General features: G+C 42.9%; 1 protein-coding gene across 9 annotated transcripts in view; it reads right to left on the bottom strand.

The window, feature by feature from the left end:
• Positions 1 to 18,617, bottom strand: part of PCCA (propionyl-CoA carboxylase subunit alpha) — a gene marked incomplete at both ends in the record, with an annotated part of 369,697 nt that overhangs the window by 196,136 nt on the left and 154,944 nt on the right. For all 9 annotated transcript variants that reach the window (XM_080689189.1, XM_080689192.1, XM_080689190.1 and 6 more), the window contains 2 exons: positions 9,279 to 9,429; positions 14,626 to 14,720. In XM_080689189.1, the coding sequence (XP_080545315.1) occupies positions 9,279 to 9,429; positions 14,626 to 14,720 (246 nt within the window). The remainder of the gene's footprint in view (positions 1 to 9,278; positions 9,430 to 14,625; positions 14,721 to 18,617) is intronic.

The raw sequence follows: 18,617 nt of genomic DNA, 5'->3' as shown, positions 1-18,617 counted from the left end.
GTGTGTGTGTGTGTGTGTGTACCCTGAAAATTGAACCCAGAAGCATTCTACCTCTGAGCGATATCCTCACACCTATTTTATTGTTAATTTGGCAACAGGGTCTCACTAAGTTGTTGAGACTGGCCTCAAACCTGGTATCCTCCTGTCTTAGCCTCCCAAATACAGGCATGCGCCAACACACCCAGCTCAAGTAATTTTTTTTTTTTCTGGGGATGGAATGAAGGGGCATTCTACCTCCTAGCTATACCCCCAGCCCTATTTTTCATTCTTTATTTTGAAACAGGGTCTCACTGAGTTGCAAAGGGCCTTAAAAAGTAGCTGAGGCTAGCCGCGAACCCAGATCCTCCTGTCTCAGCCTCCCGAATGCTGGGATTACAAGAATGTGCCACCATACCCTGCTCAAAAAATATTTTTGATGGAGTATTTTTCCATCTCGCCATCTTTCAAATGCAGGGGAAGGTGAGATGAGTGGGAGAGAGCACGAAGGAGGGAGGTGGGACGCAGGTGGATGGACATGGGCGCGTCCACTGCAGGAGGGAGAGAACGAGCAGAGAGGGTGCCGTGGTACCAGGCACACGGAGGTCAAACCAAAGTCACGTTCAGGGAGGGGAACTCCTCCAGTGAAGAGTGTTGGCAAGGGACAAGGTTCTGCAGAAAGGGAGAGGATGAGGGCCACAAAGAAAATTGTACTGTGATGCAAAAGCATTTGGATTTTATCTCTAAGCACCAGAAATCCAGTGGTAAAAAAATAAATGAAAAATAGGGTAAATAGCTGGGTGCAGTGGTACATGCCTGCAATCCTAGTACTTGGGAGGCTAAGACAGGGAAGATCACAGGTTAGAGATCAGCGTCAAGCCTTAGGGAGATCCTGTTTCAAAATAAAATAGAAAGAGGGCTGTTGGCATGGTGGCACACGCTTGTAATCCCTGCGCTTGGGAGGCTGAGACAGGAGGATCGCGCAGGTTCAAAGCCAGCCTCAGCTACTCAGTGAGGCTGTCAGCAACTTAGTGAGACCCGGCTTCCAAATAAAATAGAAAATAGGTCTGGGAGTATAGCCCGGAGGAAGAAAGCCCCTGGGTTCCACCCCCAGTACCACCACCAACAACAACAAAAAAAAAAAAAAAATAGAAAGAGGGCTGAGGTATACCTTAGAGATAGAAGGTCCCTGGGTTCAATTCCCAGCACTAAGTAATAATAATCATGATAGTGGTGGTGATGATGATGTAAATATACACGAGGAGAGCACAGATAATTCTAACACATAAACTACCCAGATGGAGAAGAAACACGTCAGTGGGCAAGTCTTCACATGCTGCTTTTTTTTTTTTTTTTTTTTTTTTTGGTGGTACTGGGGTTCCTGGAAGCCCTTCTATCTCTGGGTTACATTCCCAGACCTATTTTTTATATTTTTATTTGGAAACAGGGTCTCTTAAGCCAGCGTGGCTGGCTTTGAACCTACGCAGTCCTCCTGTCTCCACCACCCAAGTGCGGGGATTACAAGCGTGCGCCACCAAGCCCGGCTTGCACTTGGAAACTTTCTCTGCGGCCATCTCTTTACGTAGAAATAATATTTGTTATTTTACTCTTCAAGAAATTAGTAAAGATGCTACTCATGTTTCCGTTACTAGACCTCCCCAAAAAAGAAATACAAGTGCTGAAGCTGGGAAACGTAACAGTTCTATCAGGAAATTTCGAGGGGGAAAAAAAAGAACAGAGAAAATTATAGCCTCCTGCCTCAAACTGAAATAGTAATTAGAGATGAGCTATATCTTGGGAGCACAAGAATTTAGTAAGCATTATAATTTAAGGTTAGTAAAGAAATTTGAAAGAGAAAATATACTGTTAAGAAGAATTGCAACTGTTTAAACAATATCAGGAAAAAATCTTTGCTATAGTGGCAAGAAGGGCCTTCTGAATACTCTGGAGTTCAGGATTCCTTGAACACGTTCCCATTTTCTATCACCCTCCATCATCGGGTTGCCCTACACACAGGTACACTCTATAAATCAAAGTCATTTTTTAAATGACCATAGCTACTGCAAGTGAATGCAAGAAAAAAAAATAATAAAACAATAAAATGGAAGCTAAATGTACCAACGAGTGATACTAAGCAGCACAGAATCAGGTCCCGTCAGCTCTAATGGGACAAAATCCTTATGGACTTGATTCTTCACCCTGAAGCTATCTATAGCCTTTTTTTATTCTGACATAGAACATAATTTTCTGGAAAGCTATCCAAGATATACAACCGAGGTGCCAGATGTTTGAATAAGTGCAAAAAGATTATTTAAATATCAACTGCTGAATCTTAAACCAAAAAATTACCACAGGACAAACTCGAACAATCTTATGGGCTAAGACAAGTGAGAAAGTAAGAGCGAAAAATAGACCAGAGCCTGGTGTCATGCCGCGTGCCCACCACGCCCGCCAGGCCGAGGCAGGGCGATCACCTGAGCCCGGTGTGATGCCGCGTGCCCGCCAGGCCGAGGTAGGGCGATCACCAGAGCCCGGTGTGATGCCGCGTGCCCGCCAGGCCGAGGTAGGGCGATCACCTGAGCCCGGTGTGATGCCGCGTGCCCGTCACACCTGCGGTCCCAGCTACTGGAGGCCGAGGCAGGACGATCACTTGAACGAGGAGTTTAAGACCAGAACTGGCAACAGGGAGACCGGGAAACCTTATCTCAAAACAGAAGAAAACACAAAGAAACAAAACCACAAGGACCCAGTAACAAACTACCCCCTTCCCCCCCAAAATAAAACACTGGTTATCAAGTCTCTAAATACTGAGAAGAGCTTCAATTAAACAATCTTGTTTTTCTTGCGTGTGGAATAAAACACAAACGCTTTGTTGCTTCAAATTCCTCTCAGAATCACATTTCAAGCTGTTATTCTCATCAAAACATAAGAAAGTCTCTTTTATAATAGAGGACATGATTTCTCAGCTAATTATTTAATTAGATACACTTAGTTACAAAAGACGTACTTTTATTCCAAATCAAATTAATCTCTAAAAGGCAAAATTCTGTCATTTTTTAAAGATATTCACAAGAAAAAGATAAAGGCTAAAAAAGTAATTCAAATGAAATATCCTTAAGTTTATATCAACAAATACTGAGTTAATAAGCACACAGATGCTGCTAATATTTACGATACTGGCCCTAAAATGCATCTAGATACATAATTTCTGCTATACTAAATAAAAATCAACCCTGTTATTTGATAGTTACACTTCTTTTTTTTTTTTTTTTTTTTTGGCGGTACTGAGGATGGAACCCAGGGTCATTCAATCTCCAACCTACACTCCTAACCCTATTTTTTATTCTTTATTTTGAAGCAGGGTCTCACTGAGTTGCAAAGGGCCTCACTAAGTAGCTGAGGTGGGCAGCAAACTGCAATCCCAAATGCTGGGATTATAAACGTGCACCACCCTGCCTGGCTTAGTTATCCTTTATAACAAAGTACAGGGTTTTTAATTTTTTACACAAATTTACAGATTAACACTTTGGTAAGTCTATTCACATGAAAATGGTGGGCTGGTCCTAGATTTGCCCACCAACTCCTTCCAAGGTGTAGGAGACCATTGGCTTAAGATCCCTACTCATGGTCTCCACTGCAACTGAGGCTCTCCATGCGACTGGTGAGACTCCCGCTCCGCCATCAACACTTGCATGGGTGAGCTGGGAGAAAAGAAGGAAGGCAACAGGGAGGAAGAGCCAGGATTCCACCACCACATACTGCTCAGTGGGGCGAGGTGGCAGGGTACAGATTTATTTAACCTACAGGCAGAATGTACCTGTGAAGCCATCAGCCTGGGACCTGAGCTCACAGCTACTGAAAACTCCTTAACAGCTGGAGTAGGGATAGGGGAATCTGGATTTCTGTAAAAACATGAATTACCAGCTAAATAACCAAAGATGAACACAGAGACATAAACCCAAAACTCAACACCATTTCTGCCCCAAAGGCAATTGCCATTCCAGGAAAATAAGACTATGAATCTCGGCAGTATGGTTGGTGGCACAACCAACAGCTGGAGTGACAGCACGTGCTAGAATCCCAGCACCTGGAGCTGAGACAACAGCATCACAGGTCCAAGACCAGCTCAGCAACCACTGGGCGAGACCCTCGGCAACGGGGTGAGACCTGTTTCAAAATAAGAAGTAAAATAAAGCTGGAGGTTTGGCTCAGAGGTAGAATGCCCCGGGTTTAATCCTCAGTACAAGAAAGAAAGAAAGAAAGAAAGAAAGAAAGAAAGAAAGAAAGAAAGAAAGAAAGAAAGAAAGAAGGAAAGAAAGGACGAACGGACAACCACAAAGACAAGTGACCACGGGAAATGAGAACATCGATAAATCACCCCCACTTTAAAGAATCCACAGAGGGGCTCTGCAGCCCCTCAGGAGTTTAAGGAACCTCACACTTTGAACTTGGAATGCTGAGGTCACAAACTGGTATTGTCCATGGCATGCAGCAAGAAAACACTGAAAACTCTGTAAGAAAGAAACCACAGCCGGGCGTGGTGGGCACGCTTGTCATCCCTGCGCTTGGGGCGGGGACAGGAGAGTCGCGCAGGTTCAAGCCGGCCACGCTGGCTTATGAGACCCTGTTTCCAAATAAAAAGAATATAAAATAGGTCTGGGAGTGTAGCCCGGAGGTAGAAGGGCTTCCAGGAACCCCAGTACCACCACAAGAAAAAAAAAAAAAAGAAACCATTACCCTATTAACAAACACAAAAACAATTTCTAAACAGTCAATATAGAGCCAGAGATGAAAAGGCACACAAGAAACTAAGCAGAAACAACAGATAATAATACAAGACTTAAAATATTGAACCTATCACACATGCTACAAAGCAACTATGCTAATTACGTTCGAAAAAAGAAAAAAAATTAAAAATTTGGGTGGGATGTAAGAAGAGATAGAAACAAAAAGCAAACAAAAACCACTGAATTGCATTTTTAAAGTAATAAAATAGAAATCTTCTCTGGACTGAAAACAACTAACATTAGAAACTCAGTAGGTGATTAACTAATTAAATATAGCTCGAGAGAGTAACAAAAACAGGTTATAAGAAATTAGCCAAGAGACGAGAAATATCAAAGACAACGTAAGAAACACAAAAGATATATTAAAGAGCCCTAAACTGAAAATCCAGAAGGAGAAAGAAGAGATTATGTCAGAAGTGATAACGGAGAATTTTCAAAGACTGTTGAAAGACATTAACCCACAACCTCAAGAAATTAAATGAATTCCAGCACAAACGTGCGTATGTATCAGAACTGAAGAAAAATCTAAGAAAAAAGACAAAATGCATAATGCTGTCAAAAAAAAAACAGTAATCATCTCCAAATGAGCAGAAGATAGGATGAGAGTATCTCACCAGAAATAGCCATGAGTTGTAGAATAAAACAAGTTGGAAAAAATACTGACCTAACTCAAAATTCTAAGACAAGTAAAAATGACTCTCATGAAAGAAGGCCAAATGGACCATTGGCTACCGAGAAAAAGAGTCTGCCACAAGCATACCATTAAAAGGAATTTCCAGAAACAAAAGGAATTGAGAAAAGGAATTTCTCATAGAAACACTGTCAGTGTTTCTATGGAGCAAGTGGTCAGGTACAAGACCAAGCTGTCAAACTTGGTCAAGAAATTACAGACTCAGGTCAAATGTCCAAAAGGGCACAGGTCAAGAGTAAAGGGATAAAGAAAGATACACCATGCAAAAGACAGACTTCAGGAAAGACTGAGAAAACCAGGTGGGCGCAGACCATGAGACTTCCTGTCGCTTGCGAGGGGGGCACGGAGGGACCCACTTCAGAACCGCAGGGCACAGGCGCTGAGTCAGACTCGTCTGAAGACTGGCCCAGCATTTCTGATCAGTCTCGCTTCATCCGCCCCTATTCTGGATTACCTCGCCATTCCCTAACCTAGTATTTGTGATTAACGTTTCCCGAATCTTCAGAACCCCTACCAAGGCTACCTGATGGAAAATCCAACAGCTCAGCTGGGCGTGGTGGCGCACACTTGTCATCCCAGTCCTTGGGCAGCCCTTCCCGGCCACCAGTGGGCTGGCGAGGGTCTAAGAGAGAGAAAGAGAAGGCGGGCCCTGGGGAGAGGCTTCAGTGAAGCACGGGCTCAGAGGAAAGGCCCAGAGCTGAGATGGATAGAAACTGCAAAGAACCCTCACGCAACCCAGTGGCGCATGAGGGAAAACCACAGCGGCAGCAGCACCACCCACCTCCAGGTCGGCTCAACTTCTGCCTGGAGGGCCTCCCACCCTCCCGCCCCACAGCCACTAAGGCCTAGGAAGAAGGGCGGATGCATTTTCAGGCCTGAGTATGGCTGATCTCGGTGTCTGTTAGCAGCCAGCCCATAACTCCCCATCTGCCCACACCAGTGCCAGGCAACCACCAATCTGCTATCTGCCTCCACATACCAAAGACGTCCTCTGAATGGTGCGCAGGACTGAACAGAATCTCTTCACAATCCATGTCTACCCACAAGCTGTGAATGTGATCTTAGTTGGAAATCTGGTCGTGGTAGAGGTAGTCAATTTAAGATAAGGTCACAGTGGAGTGGGGTGGCCCTGAAATGCAATGTCACTGGGGTCCAGGTAGACAGAGGGGACTTGGTGCGTGGAGATGCACTGGGAGAACCAGTGAGGGGCGGGGCGGGAGCTTTGCTGTCATCACTGAGGAATGACGAGGACTGTTGGCAACCTCAGACGCTCCAGAGAGGCCTGGCCCCCTCCTCAAGGCCCCAAGGGAGGGGCTGAGTCTGCTGACACCTTGATGTCTGACTTTGTCCTCCTGATGTGTGAGAGGGTAAATGTGTGTATGTGAAGCCGCGCGGTTTATGACTATTTGATACGGTAGCCCTAGCAAACTAAGGAGAGTGCCTTAGCAGTGGAAATACCCCGACTGTCTAAGAAAGGGGAAGGACAATCAACAGTGGCGTTTTCTTCAAGAGAGCATCGTAGGGCAGCTCGCACCTCACACACAGGACATCAGCAAAGAAGCCAGGCAAAACACTGTGTGTCCTGTATGAGCGATTCTACTAACATAAACTTAAACGTGCAAAGCTGACTGAGCTGCTGAGCTACCCACAAGCCAAAGGAAGAACCGTCTGAAGCGCGAGGAGGCTGAGCGGTCTGTGGGAACGTGAGCCGGCTCCTGAGAAGACGGACGGGAACGAGAGCGAACACGAGGAGAGCGCACGCTTGTCATCCCGGCGTCCAGGAGGCTGAGACCGGAGGATCGCGGAGAGCGCACGCTTGTCATCCCGGCGTCCAGGAGGCTGAGACCGGAGGATCGCAGTTCAAGGACAGCCTCAGCTACTTAGTGAGGCCCTCTGCAACTCAGTGAGACCCTGTTTCAAAATAAAGAGTAAAACATAGGGCTGGGGGTGTCGCTTGGAGATAGAATGCCCCTGGGTTCTATCAACAGTATGCCAAAAAAAAAAAAGTGCTGGCAGTTTCGTGCTCTAGACGAAGCTCAGTACACAAGGGTTTTTGCTTTATAATAATTTGTTCAACAATACTTCTGTGTTCTATGGAGTTTTCTGTATGTGTTTAGCTCACAATTTGAATTTTTAAAAGACCAAAAAGGAAAGAAATAGAGCTGCCCATCCCAGCACCAGCGACACCCTGAGTCCTGGCTGGCACGAGAGCAGCGAGTCAAGGAAGCTCGTGGGTCCAGCGGGCACTGCCCTCGCCCTCAGAACTGGCAGAGGTAGGGTCCCTCGGGAGCCTGGTGGCTGCTCCCAGGGCAGGAGTCCTCCTCTAGGTTCCCTTTCTTCCTCCATCCCTTCCAGAGTTTGTTAAGTGCTTAATCCCTTTCTATTTGTCATAATTAGATATACAATGTCCCCTCAAGAGCTCACTTATTGTTTGGATTTGATTGTGTCATGAGGGCTGTAACCCCAGAAGTGTTATTCATTGTAATGCCTTTACCCAGGTGGCACCCAGTAGCAGGTAAGGGTTCCTCCCTCCCGGCTCTCTCTGGCTTCCGGCCTCCATGCTGTGAGAAGCGCAGCCATGAGCTCGTCCTTTCTCCACCTCCCACTGCCATGCTCTGAGCCCTGGGGTCTGGGCCTCACATGAGCTGAACCGAAACCGTAAGAAAATAAATCTTCAGCTGGGCGTGGTGGCGCACGCTTGTAATCCCAGTACTTGGGAGGCTGAGACAGGAGGATCACAGGGCTGAAGCCAGCCTCAGCTACTTAGTGAGGCTCTCAGCAATAGAGCAAGACCCTATTTTCAAATAAAATAATAAAATAGGTCTGGGAGTGTGGCCCGGAGGTAGAAGGCCCCTGGGTTCCATCCCAGTATCACAAAAAGATAAAATAAATCTTTTTTCCTCTAAGTTATGTGGTCAATCTTTTTTTTAGTTTTATTTATATGTGGAACATACTGAAAATGGAATACATTTAGACTGTGCTTGGTGCCCTCTCCCCTCCCTGTTCCCTTTACCCCAACAATGAGTGTCCAGGTTGACCATGCTATATTCATACTTTTACACATATTTGGATATAACTCCTCCATTAATCAACCTCAGCCTTCTTCCTCTCCTATCCTTCCATTCTAGCTTTGCTGAGGTTTCCCCTCCATTATCTGGAGTCCCTCTGGTATCCCTAATACTCCCTAGCTTGGGCATATTAGAGAAAACATATGTCCCTTCTCTTTCTGTGCCTGGCTGATCTCACTTAACATAATGTTCTCCAGGGCTTTCCATCTTCTTACAAATGACACGATTTTGTTCTTCTTTATGGCTGAATAGAATTCCATTGTGTGTATTTCCCATCGTTTTTCAATCCATTCATCTGTTGATGGAGACCTAGGCTGGGTCCATATTTTGGCTATTACGAATTGCGCTGCTATAAACATAGGAATGCATATGTTGCTGTAGTTCTCTGATGTGCTCAATCTTTTAGATTATAGATGCAAGAATGCTGATAAACACTCTATTCAGAATATCTAAAGCAGTTTCTCTTAACAGCACCTCAGCCCTGACAAACACAACCCAACCTGAAAGGATCCAAACAGGATCAAAGTGGACTTTCTAACCTGACATATGGACAGCAAAACGCAGATGGGCAAGACATTGACCTTCAAGTTAACAGGACCCTTACCGCTCCTTCTTAACAGGTAGCACGAGAATAAAAACCAAGCCTTTCACAAGTTATGAGACTCATTTTTAACTTCTATAAGATTAAAAAAAAAAAAAAAAAAAAGGACAGGCAGGGACGGCGGTATGGAGAGGAATGGAAGCTGCCCTCCTTACCTGGAGTCTGGTGTTCATTTCCAAGAAGTAGAAATTCTTCTTGGAATCCACGAGGAACTCCACGGTTCCTGCAGAGGAGTACTTCACTGCTCTGGCCAGGGCCACGGCCTGTTCCCCCATCACTCTGCGAGTCTCGGGATCCAGAAAGATGCTACAAATACAAAAGGCACTCTTCTGCATTTTCAAAAACACTCAAGTTATCTTTGGGTGCATTACATATGAATTGCCTTAAATTTTACTCAGATCATCTACATCAATTTAAGAGTTCAAAACACTATACTCTTGCTGGGTATGGTGGTGGATTCAGGAGCTCGAGACAAAAGGATCGTGGTTTGTGGCCAGGCTCAGCTACCTAGTGAGGCCCTCCACAATTTAGCGAAACTCTGTTTCAATAAAAAATAGGGCTGGGGGTGTAGCTCAGAGGTAGAATGCCCCCAGGTTCAGTCCTCAGTATCACACACACACACAAATTATTCTCTTTATGTTCTATAGTATATATCTACTGCATTAAGTACAAAACACTTTAGTTAACCTCAGATTATACAGAATATTGGAACTTTATATATGTACTACCTGTTTTTAAAATTTGCTTCTAAGAAAGAAAGGCTCTCGAGATCAAAACACTGGTTACTTTTCTATTTAAGTTATTTTCAAATGAGAATTCGATGACACGTCAAATGTGTGTCATGGACAGCATGATGAACTTGCATGGCTCTTTCTCCAATATGTAACAATCGTCCACTTGTAGTTACTTTTGATTTATCTATGCCACATGCCCATTCCTCTGCTACGGCCACTTAATTTGTTTTGTTTTTAATTTTGAAGTAAAGAAAAAATTGTGTAGTATTTCATCTGTAAAAACTCTCATATTTCTTTCTATAAAATGAATATATTTTTAATACAACCACACTTAAAAAGTTAAAACCTTCTTAACAATCTCTTGGCATTTAATTTATATCTGGTCAGGATTCAAACTTCCTGATGACCCCATAAATATTTTTGTATAACTTGTTTCTTTGAATCAGGACCCAAATAGACACTGGGTTTGAATGATTTGGGTCAATAACGATTCTTTTCATCTACAACACCCCCCAACCCTTTCAGCCAAAGATGTGGTAGTTTTCCTGTCTCATTCCTCATATTTGGGGTTTGGTGTCTCTAAACACTAGTATTTTACCTCAGTTCTGTACAAGCTGCTAGTTAGGTCTAGAGCAGTGAACAGATGCACTGGGGTGGGGTAAGGGTGGGCAAGAAGACTTCACAAGTGGGAAACGTTCCTCCGAGCAGCCCCCTTTAGACGTGCCAGGATTAGTCCATGAGTACAAGACCGTATGTTAATGAATCTTACCTATTATAAATATAGTTCTGTACTAACCTAATGAGTGCAGGCATTGATGACAGTTCAACAGTAACTGGCTGACAAAACTAATACAACCAGAAGAAGAAAACCAACTGAAGACTAACATCCTAACAATGGAGAAATTTCAGTGTGAAGTCAATTTCCTCTCTGTCTGGTACAGACTCTTGGGTTCATGGTAAGGGAAATGGCGCATCAAGGAGCCCCAGCTTCAGCCCGGCCCTGAATGCTGGGAGGCAGATTCTTACTGCAGGGTCTGAAAACTACAAAAGCCATTTATTTTAACATTTTACCACGCATGGGTACATATTAAGTCAATATTAGTGATCTGCACTCGGTTGTTTTTATTTTGACTTCTGTTGCTTTCAGTTTTCTTCTTTTCTTCTCTAATAGACGTGATATTCATATGGGAAAACTTTTATCTCTCGGCAAAAGGAAGAGACAAACAAAAATCATGATTCAAGGTTCCCAGCCTGTGAAAGATTTCTATTCAAGGTAAGACTTAGATAAGCATAAAGAAAGAAAGCTAATTAAATTGAAAATGACATATTCTAGATATTAGTCCTCTATCGACAGAATACTTGACAAAAATATTTTCTCCCATTCCGTCAGCTCTCTGTTGAGGTTCCTGATAGTTTCCTTTGCTGTACAGAAGCTCTTCGGTTTACTGCAACCCCACATATTGATCTGCCTTTCAGTTTCTGTGCCTTTGGTGTCTTGTTGACGAGGTTTTTACCTGTGCCTATGAGTTGCCATGTTGGGCCTATGCCCTCTTCAAGGAGCTGCAAGGTCTCTGGTCTAATTTCCAATTCTTTGAACCATTTTGAATTGACTCTTGAACACAGTGAGAAAATGGAGCTTACTTCCATTTTTCTGCATATGGTTAGCTAGTTTTGCCAACCATTTGTTGAAGAGGCCATCTTTTTTTTTTTTTCCTAGTGTATGTTTTTTGGCCTGTTTCTCAAAAATCAATTAGCTGTAAGTGTGCAGATTTGTTTCTGAGTCTTATATCCTGCTCCACTGGTATATGCATCTGTTTTTGTGTCCGTACCATGCTGTTTTTATTACTATGCCTTTGTAGTATAGTTTAAAGCCAGGTATTGTGATTCCTCCTGCATGGTTTTTGTTGCTAGAACTACTTTGGCTATTCTGGGTTTTTTGTAGTTCCAAATGAATGTAAGGACTGATTTTTCTGTTTCTCAGAAATGACCTTGGTAATTTAGTAGGTATTGCATTGAATCTATAGATCACTTTTGGAAAAATGGCCATTTTAATGGTATTTATTCTGCCTATCCAAGAACATGGAAGATTTTTCCATCTTCTAAGGTCTTTTTCAATTTTATATTCAGAGAACTCAAGAAACTCAGCCTTAAAAAAATAATGGGCAAGTGAACTAAATAGACACTTTATAAAGAAATTCAAATGGCCAATAAATGCATGAAAAATGCTCAACATCATTAGCAATCAGAGAGATGCAAATCAAAACTATCCTGAGATTTTACCTAACTCCAACTAGAATGGCAATCATTCAAAACACAAACAACAACAAATGCTTGCGAGGATGTGGAGAAGTGTGAACTCTAAAACATTGTTGGTGGGATTGCAAATTAGTGAAACCACTTTGGAAAACAGTATGGAGGAGCCTCAGATGAAAGGAAACTTACCTACCATATGATCAAGCAATACCACTTCTGGGTATCTATCCAAAAGCCTGGAAACTAAACTACCAAACTCATGCATGTGTATCTGTGTTCAGAGCTGCACAATTCACCATTGCCAAACTACGGAACCAGCCAAGATGTCCATCAACAGATGAATGGATTAGAAAATTATGGGATATGTACACAATGGAATTTTATTCAGCCATAATGAAGAACAAAATTATGTCATTTACAGGGAACTGGATGGAACTAGAGGACATTATGATAAGCGAGATCAGTCGGTCACAAAAAGTAAGAAATAGGATGCTCCCTAATATGTGGAAGCTTGGGAGAAAATGGGTCTAGGAGGACGTGTAGATGAAGGAGGAGAGATTACAGATAAGCAAATAAAGCGACCTAACTGAGAAGGAGGGGAGGAGGGGGACAGGGAAATTCTCTAGTGCACATGATGTGCTTTAACAAACATCAGTGTCGATCACCAAGCCAAACATGAGAAGGAGGGAAGGGGAGGGAACGGGGTGGGAACTGGGGGAGGGCTAAAGGAGTGATGTGTGCATGTGTGCCTCTGCTATCTTGTACCCCATTGAGAAGTATGACTACAAAACACCAATAAAAATTAAAAAACAAAAAAAAGAAAATGGTACGTGAGGCAAGCAAACGCAAAGTTGCAGTAGAATCGGGTCTGAGATGCTCACGGTGCTACCAGCATCCTTCTTCCCCTTCATCTACACTACTAGCATTGTAGCAGAGAACATGGCTGCTGCAGGGAAAAAGACATTTTCCAGCCTAGAGTTAGTTAGTGCCTAACTTTAGATGGGTGTCATGTAACCAAAACTTCAGCTTCCAGATCCTTCTACAATCTCAGGGAGCGGGGAAGCACCGGGAACTGCTTCCTGGCCTTCTCCTCTTTTGCCTTCTTCCGTCCTGGGCGGAGGGCCACATCCCACGCTGGCTGGCAGGTGGTTCTCACAGCACCAGTGGCTGGCTTTAAGAGTGAGCATCTCGTGAGGCAAGTGGCAGCCGGGAGGCCTGAGCCAGAAGCTGGTCCAGCACCACCGCGATGCACCCTTCTGGTCCAGAGGCCACAGCTCAAGTGAAGGGGACTTGAATCAGTATGACTGGGCTCTCAGAGGACTGGCGGGCCCTTAAAACTACTCCGCCATTCCATAACTCCTCAGGGTACTACGACTAGGGTTTAATTACCATCACCCTGCATACTGTTAGTCCCTTATTCACGCCTACTCTTTTCAGAAACTATACAAACACTATATCAAGATATGCTGGCTATGCTAAATAAAGCTACCACCAGATATATCTTTCAGTGCCTGTAAATGTCAAAAAGTTTTTAAACTATGTGCATTCAACTGTTTTTTTTTTAAAGAATGAATACCAGAAGAGACACAAATACCAACCTAGCATCAATTTAGAAATGAGGCTTTATGACACCGCTACATAAAGCATGCCAAAGAAAGTCTAGAGAAGAACCCAAAGGCCTTGAAAAATCAAGATATCTTCAAGAGCTGTGCCCTGGAAGTCTCCTAGTAGGAAAAGTTCAGGACCAACTTCATGAAAACTTCACCAACACGAGAACCTGAAAGGCATATATCCAGAAATTCCATGAAATACAAGCAGGTTCTATACTACTTAGAAGTCTGTGGAGGCAGAGTTATAGTCTACCCAACTTCTTCTAATAAAAACTCACTTCTTTTTCAAGTATTTACAAGGTTTAATGCACTAAAGCATGTAGGAAGATCAAGAAACAAATTCCTAGTTACAAAAATAGACATTAAGTATGTGTGGTGACACACATCTGTAATTCCAGTACATGGGAGGCTGAGACAGGAGGATGGCACGGGTTCAAAGCCAGCCTCAGATACTTAGTGAGGCTCTCAGCAACTTAGTGAGACCCTGTTTCCAAATAAAATATAAAATAGGTCTGGGAGTATAGCCCAGAGTAGAAAAGTCCCTGGGTTCAACTCTCAGTACAAGAAAGAAGGAAAGTAAGAAAGTAATTAAGAAAGGAAGGAAGGAAGGGAGAGAGAAAGAAAGAGAGAAAGAAAGAGCTGGAGTGTTGTTCAGAGGTAGAATGCTCCTGGATTCCATCCCCAGTACTGCAAAAAAGTACATATATATATATGAAGGGAATGGGAATGTAGCTTAGAGGTAGAACACCCTTGGGTTCAATCCCCAGTACCTTCTTCCTCCTTCAAAAAAAGAAAAAGTAGGCATTAAGACAGTCTATATTGTTAAAGAAAGCTGGCCAATAAAAAGAACTCTAGAAAGCACATCAAAGCAGGTTCTGTGTGGATGCTCCTTAGGAGCGCCTTACCTTGGGGCTTCCTCCACCACCTTCTGGTTTCTTCTCTGAATTGAGCACTCTCTCTCATTAAGCCACAGAGCGTTTCCATGCTTATCACCTAAAACCTGAAAACAGAACATGTGAGAAAACGCCTGGCCACGCCCACAGAGGGCCCCCGCTCTCATTTGCCCAGGGACAGCTCTTGGGTTTTAATACTCAGACCTCTGCTCAAAACATTCTTTGGGTTGACATCAACAGAGAAAACTTTGTATTTACAACCACAAAAATTCAATAAAATATTTTTATGAAAAATAATTGAGGAAAAGATTCTCAAAGTCACATTTCGAATACAATGAGTGGAACATCAGAATCCTTAGTATTAGGTGTGTTGTAAGGGGCACTAGTGCGGGTAAAGGGCCACACATCTTGGGTGGCCGTGGTGCTTAGGTGGTCACCACAGCGTTATTACAAACATCTGCCTGTGTGTCAACCTTATTAAATGTTTGCTGATCAGGAAGTGATAATTTATGCATTTATATCCAATATGTAGTTATTTACATGTGGATAGCTTTACTGTGGTTTATTTTTTTACAGGAATATTTTTTTAAGTCTGAGGTTAATAAGTAAAGAATATGCCTTTAACATTTTATAATAATGGTAAATAAAATATGAGACACTCATTTAATGTCGAATCGTTTAGTTTTTTTGTTTTGTTTTGGGGTTTTTTGGCGGTACTGAGGATTGAACCCAGGGGCATTCTACCTCTGAGCTATACCCCCAGCCCTATTTTTTAATTATTTATTTTGAAACAGGATCTCATTGAGTTGTGGAGGGCCTCACTAAGTTGCTGAGGCTGGCCAAGAACCTGCAATCCTCCCATCTCAGCCTCCAAGTGCTGGGATTACAAGTGTGTGCCACCACACTGGCTCCTGAATGCATATTTTAGATTCCCAGAGGCAAGACCTATTTTAGAAACCATAAGACTCGTGCTAATTTAACTGCAAACAGCTATATAACTTCCCTGTGCAAATTGTTTTGTTTCTTTGTGCATTTTAAATACTAGATAATATCATCTTAATATTTTATATGGCTATTGAAAAAAATCAAATTGAACACGATGTCATAACAGGTACAGTAAGTTATAAAATGAATAGATATTATATAACTGCAACATTGTTATTCTTTATTTGACTTTCTTTCTTTTATACACTGTACTTAAGCATAGTAAGAAGACTTGACATTAATTTTTAGGAATAAAATCTATTTAAAACTCAAGAATGATTCCAGGTAATGAAGGAAAACATTATAGTAATAAAATGGCAATATGCTGGAAATATACATATATATATATATTGTTGTGTGTGTGTGTGTGTGGTACTGGGGTTCCTGGAAAACCTTCTACCTCCGGGCTGCACTCCCAGACCTATTTTATATTTTTATTTGGAAACAGGGTCTCTTAAGCCAGCGCAGCTGGCTTTGAATCTGCGCGATCCTCTTGTCTCCACCTCCCAAGCACGGGGATGACAAGCGTGCGCCACCACGCCCAGCTTTGGAATTATATTTTTAAGATTCAAAAGCAACATCCTGAGGTATAGCTAAAAATATTTTATATCACTAAAATAACTCACAATCTTTTTTTTTATTCTAGTTGACAAGAAATCAAAAGTATATTTAGTCTTCAAGACATAAAGCCCAAATAACCAGGAGTTCTGAGAAGCATTGCAAACTGTAACCTACTAGATTCGTTTACAGAACTCGGAGCTTGTTTTTCTCCAAATTCTTTATATTTTTCTAGTTTACTTCTTAAAGTTTTGGGCATTTCCTAAGCAATTCAACAATAGTCATTTGATATTTATGAGGGAACATTATAAATAAAAAGTGCTTGCAAGCCAGGCATGGCGGCACGTGCCTGCAATCCCAGGACCTGGGAGGCTGAGACAGGAAGATCCCACGTTTAAGGGCAGCCTCAGCAACCTAGTGAGATCTTGCTTCAAACTAAAAAATTTTTAAAAGGGCTGGGGGTGTGGCTGGGAGGTAAAATGTCCCTGGATTCCATCCTTAATACCACACTAAAATGGAAAAAAGGGCTTATAAGGACAGTTAATGCTTAAACACATTGTGAGCTGTTTTTTAACTTTTAATTTAGCCCTTTATAGATATGCATATCCTGAATGTAGAAAAATCTCCAAGCTTAACTATTTTCTGAAGAAAGTTCTGTGATAATAGACTACAGCTCACAATACCAGCCCGTTAACACCCTCACTGGGCCCAGAAAATGCCAGTGGCCCCTGGTTCACAGGGCATAAACACAGAGTGATGTTACACTGCCAGGACGCAGCGTAGCATGAGAAAGGACACATTGTGCAAAGGACACGCCGTGCAACGCTCCTGTAAAAACTCACAGGTGGAGCTGGGCATGGTGGCGCACGCTTGTCATCCTAGCATTCAGGGAGGCTGAGACAGGAGGTTTGAGGAGAGGCTCAGGTACTTAGTGAGGCCCTTGGCAACTCAGTGAGACCCTGTTTCAAAATAAAGAATAAAAAATAGGGTGGGAGTGTAGCTTGGAGGTAGAGTGCCCCTGGGTTCCATCCCTGGTACCAAAACAAAAACTCTCAGGTGCTTTGCGCATGCGCAGTGCACAGGCCCCATGGACCCTCAGGAGCAGTCAGTGTCTGCATCTAGGGCTAAAACCAGGGACTCAAGGAACAGGGTGACAGAGATGCTTGCTTCTGTTGAAAACCCTTTATTATATTAGGACATTACTGCATGATCAAATATAAATAAATAAAACTGAAGAAAAATAAGCATCTTTTGAAAACCCTCCCAAGTATAAGCCCAGCTCTGGGAGACATCTGTGTTGCTTGTTGAAGCTACCGGGATGTCGTCACCTATGTTAGAAAATACGTGGAGACTGCAGGTTGTGGGTCGTTAAAATAAACTACAGAGTTGGTGTAGCTATATAATGACTTAACACAAACTAATAAGCATTTCCTGGAGATTAATGGGAAAGACAGAGGCCTCAGGGCCAGGAATCGAGAGGACGGAGAGCCACCGTGTCTGTGTCCGAGAGGGACCTCGTGGCCGTGAGGAAACGCAGACATCTCCAGACCAGAGCCTACGAGCAGCCTCCCGGCAGCACGAGCAAAGGTCGTCTTACATCACTGCATTTTGAGGCGGATTTTTACTCAGTAAACAATAAGCAAAACATACAAAATTTAAAAGTGGATTTAGCAACGACACTGGATTCAAGATGAGTGCACCAAACCCACTGCCTTTTTCTGTACATGAGCAGCAAACAAATAGGTAGATGAAATTTGGAAGACATCAAGTAAACCGGGCGTGGTGGCGCACGCGTGTAATCCCAGTCCTTGAGAAGCTGCGACGGGAGGATCACAGGTGCGAGGACAGCCTCAGCAAATAGTAAGACTGTCATCAACCTAGTGAGACCCTATTTCAAAATAAAAACAAAATCAAGCTCAGATGTACTTGAGAGAAGGCTCCTGGGTTCAACTCCCAGTGCCATAAAAGAAAGAAGATACCGACGCCTAGGAATAAAATGAATGAAAGGCATACGAACCCGCAACGCTCAGAAATACACAGTAGGGCCAAAAAGAATTACATTAAAAAGACCTATCCCAGTCCGGGGAGTAGAAGATCTTGTCTTGTCAAGATGTCAGTTCTCCCCATAATAACAATAGAACCCAAATCCACATCCCATGAGGTGGTTCATGTGTGCTGGAGGTTAGAGGGGAAGCAGGGGGAAAGGTAAAGTCTACATTTTTAAATTTATTTATTTTGGTGCTGGGGATTGAACCCAAAAGTGTTCTATCTCTGAGCTACATACCTAGCCCTTTCTAATATTTTTTTTAAAAAAACAGGGTCTCACTGAATTGCTTAGTGTAGCCTCAAACCTGCCATCTTCACGTCTGAGCCTCCCAAGTACTGGGATTACAGGCATGCATCACTACACAAAGCTGATAAAGTCTAAAATTTACATAGTAATTATAGTAACTAAAAAGAGC

This window comes from Muscardinus avellanarius (assembly GCF_963383645.1).
Source record: "Muscardinus avellanarius genome assembly, chromosome: 2".
Lineage (NCBI taxonomy): Eukaryota > Metazoa > Chordata > Mammalia > Rodentia > Gliridae > Muscardinus > Muscardinus avellanarius.
The sequence above is the reverse complement of the archived record's forward strand: the minus strand, read 5'-3'. Positions and strand labels throughout refer to the sequence as shown.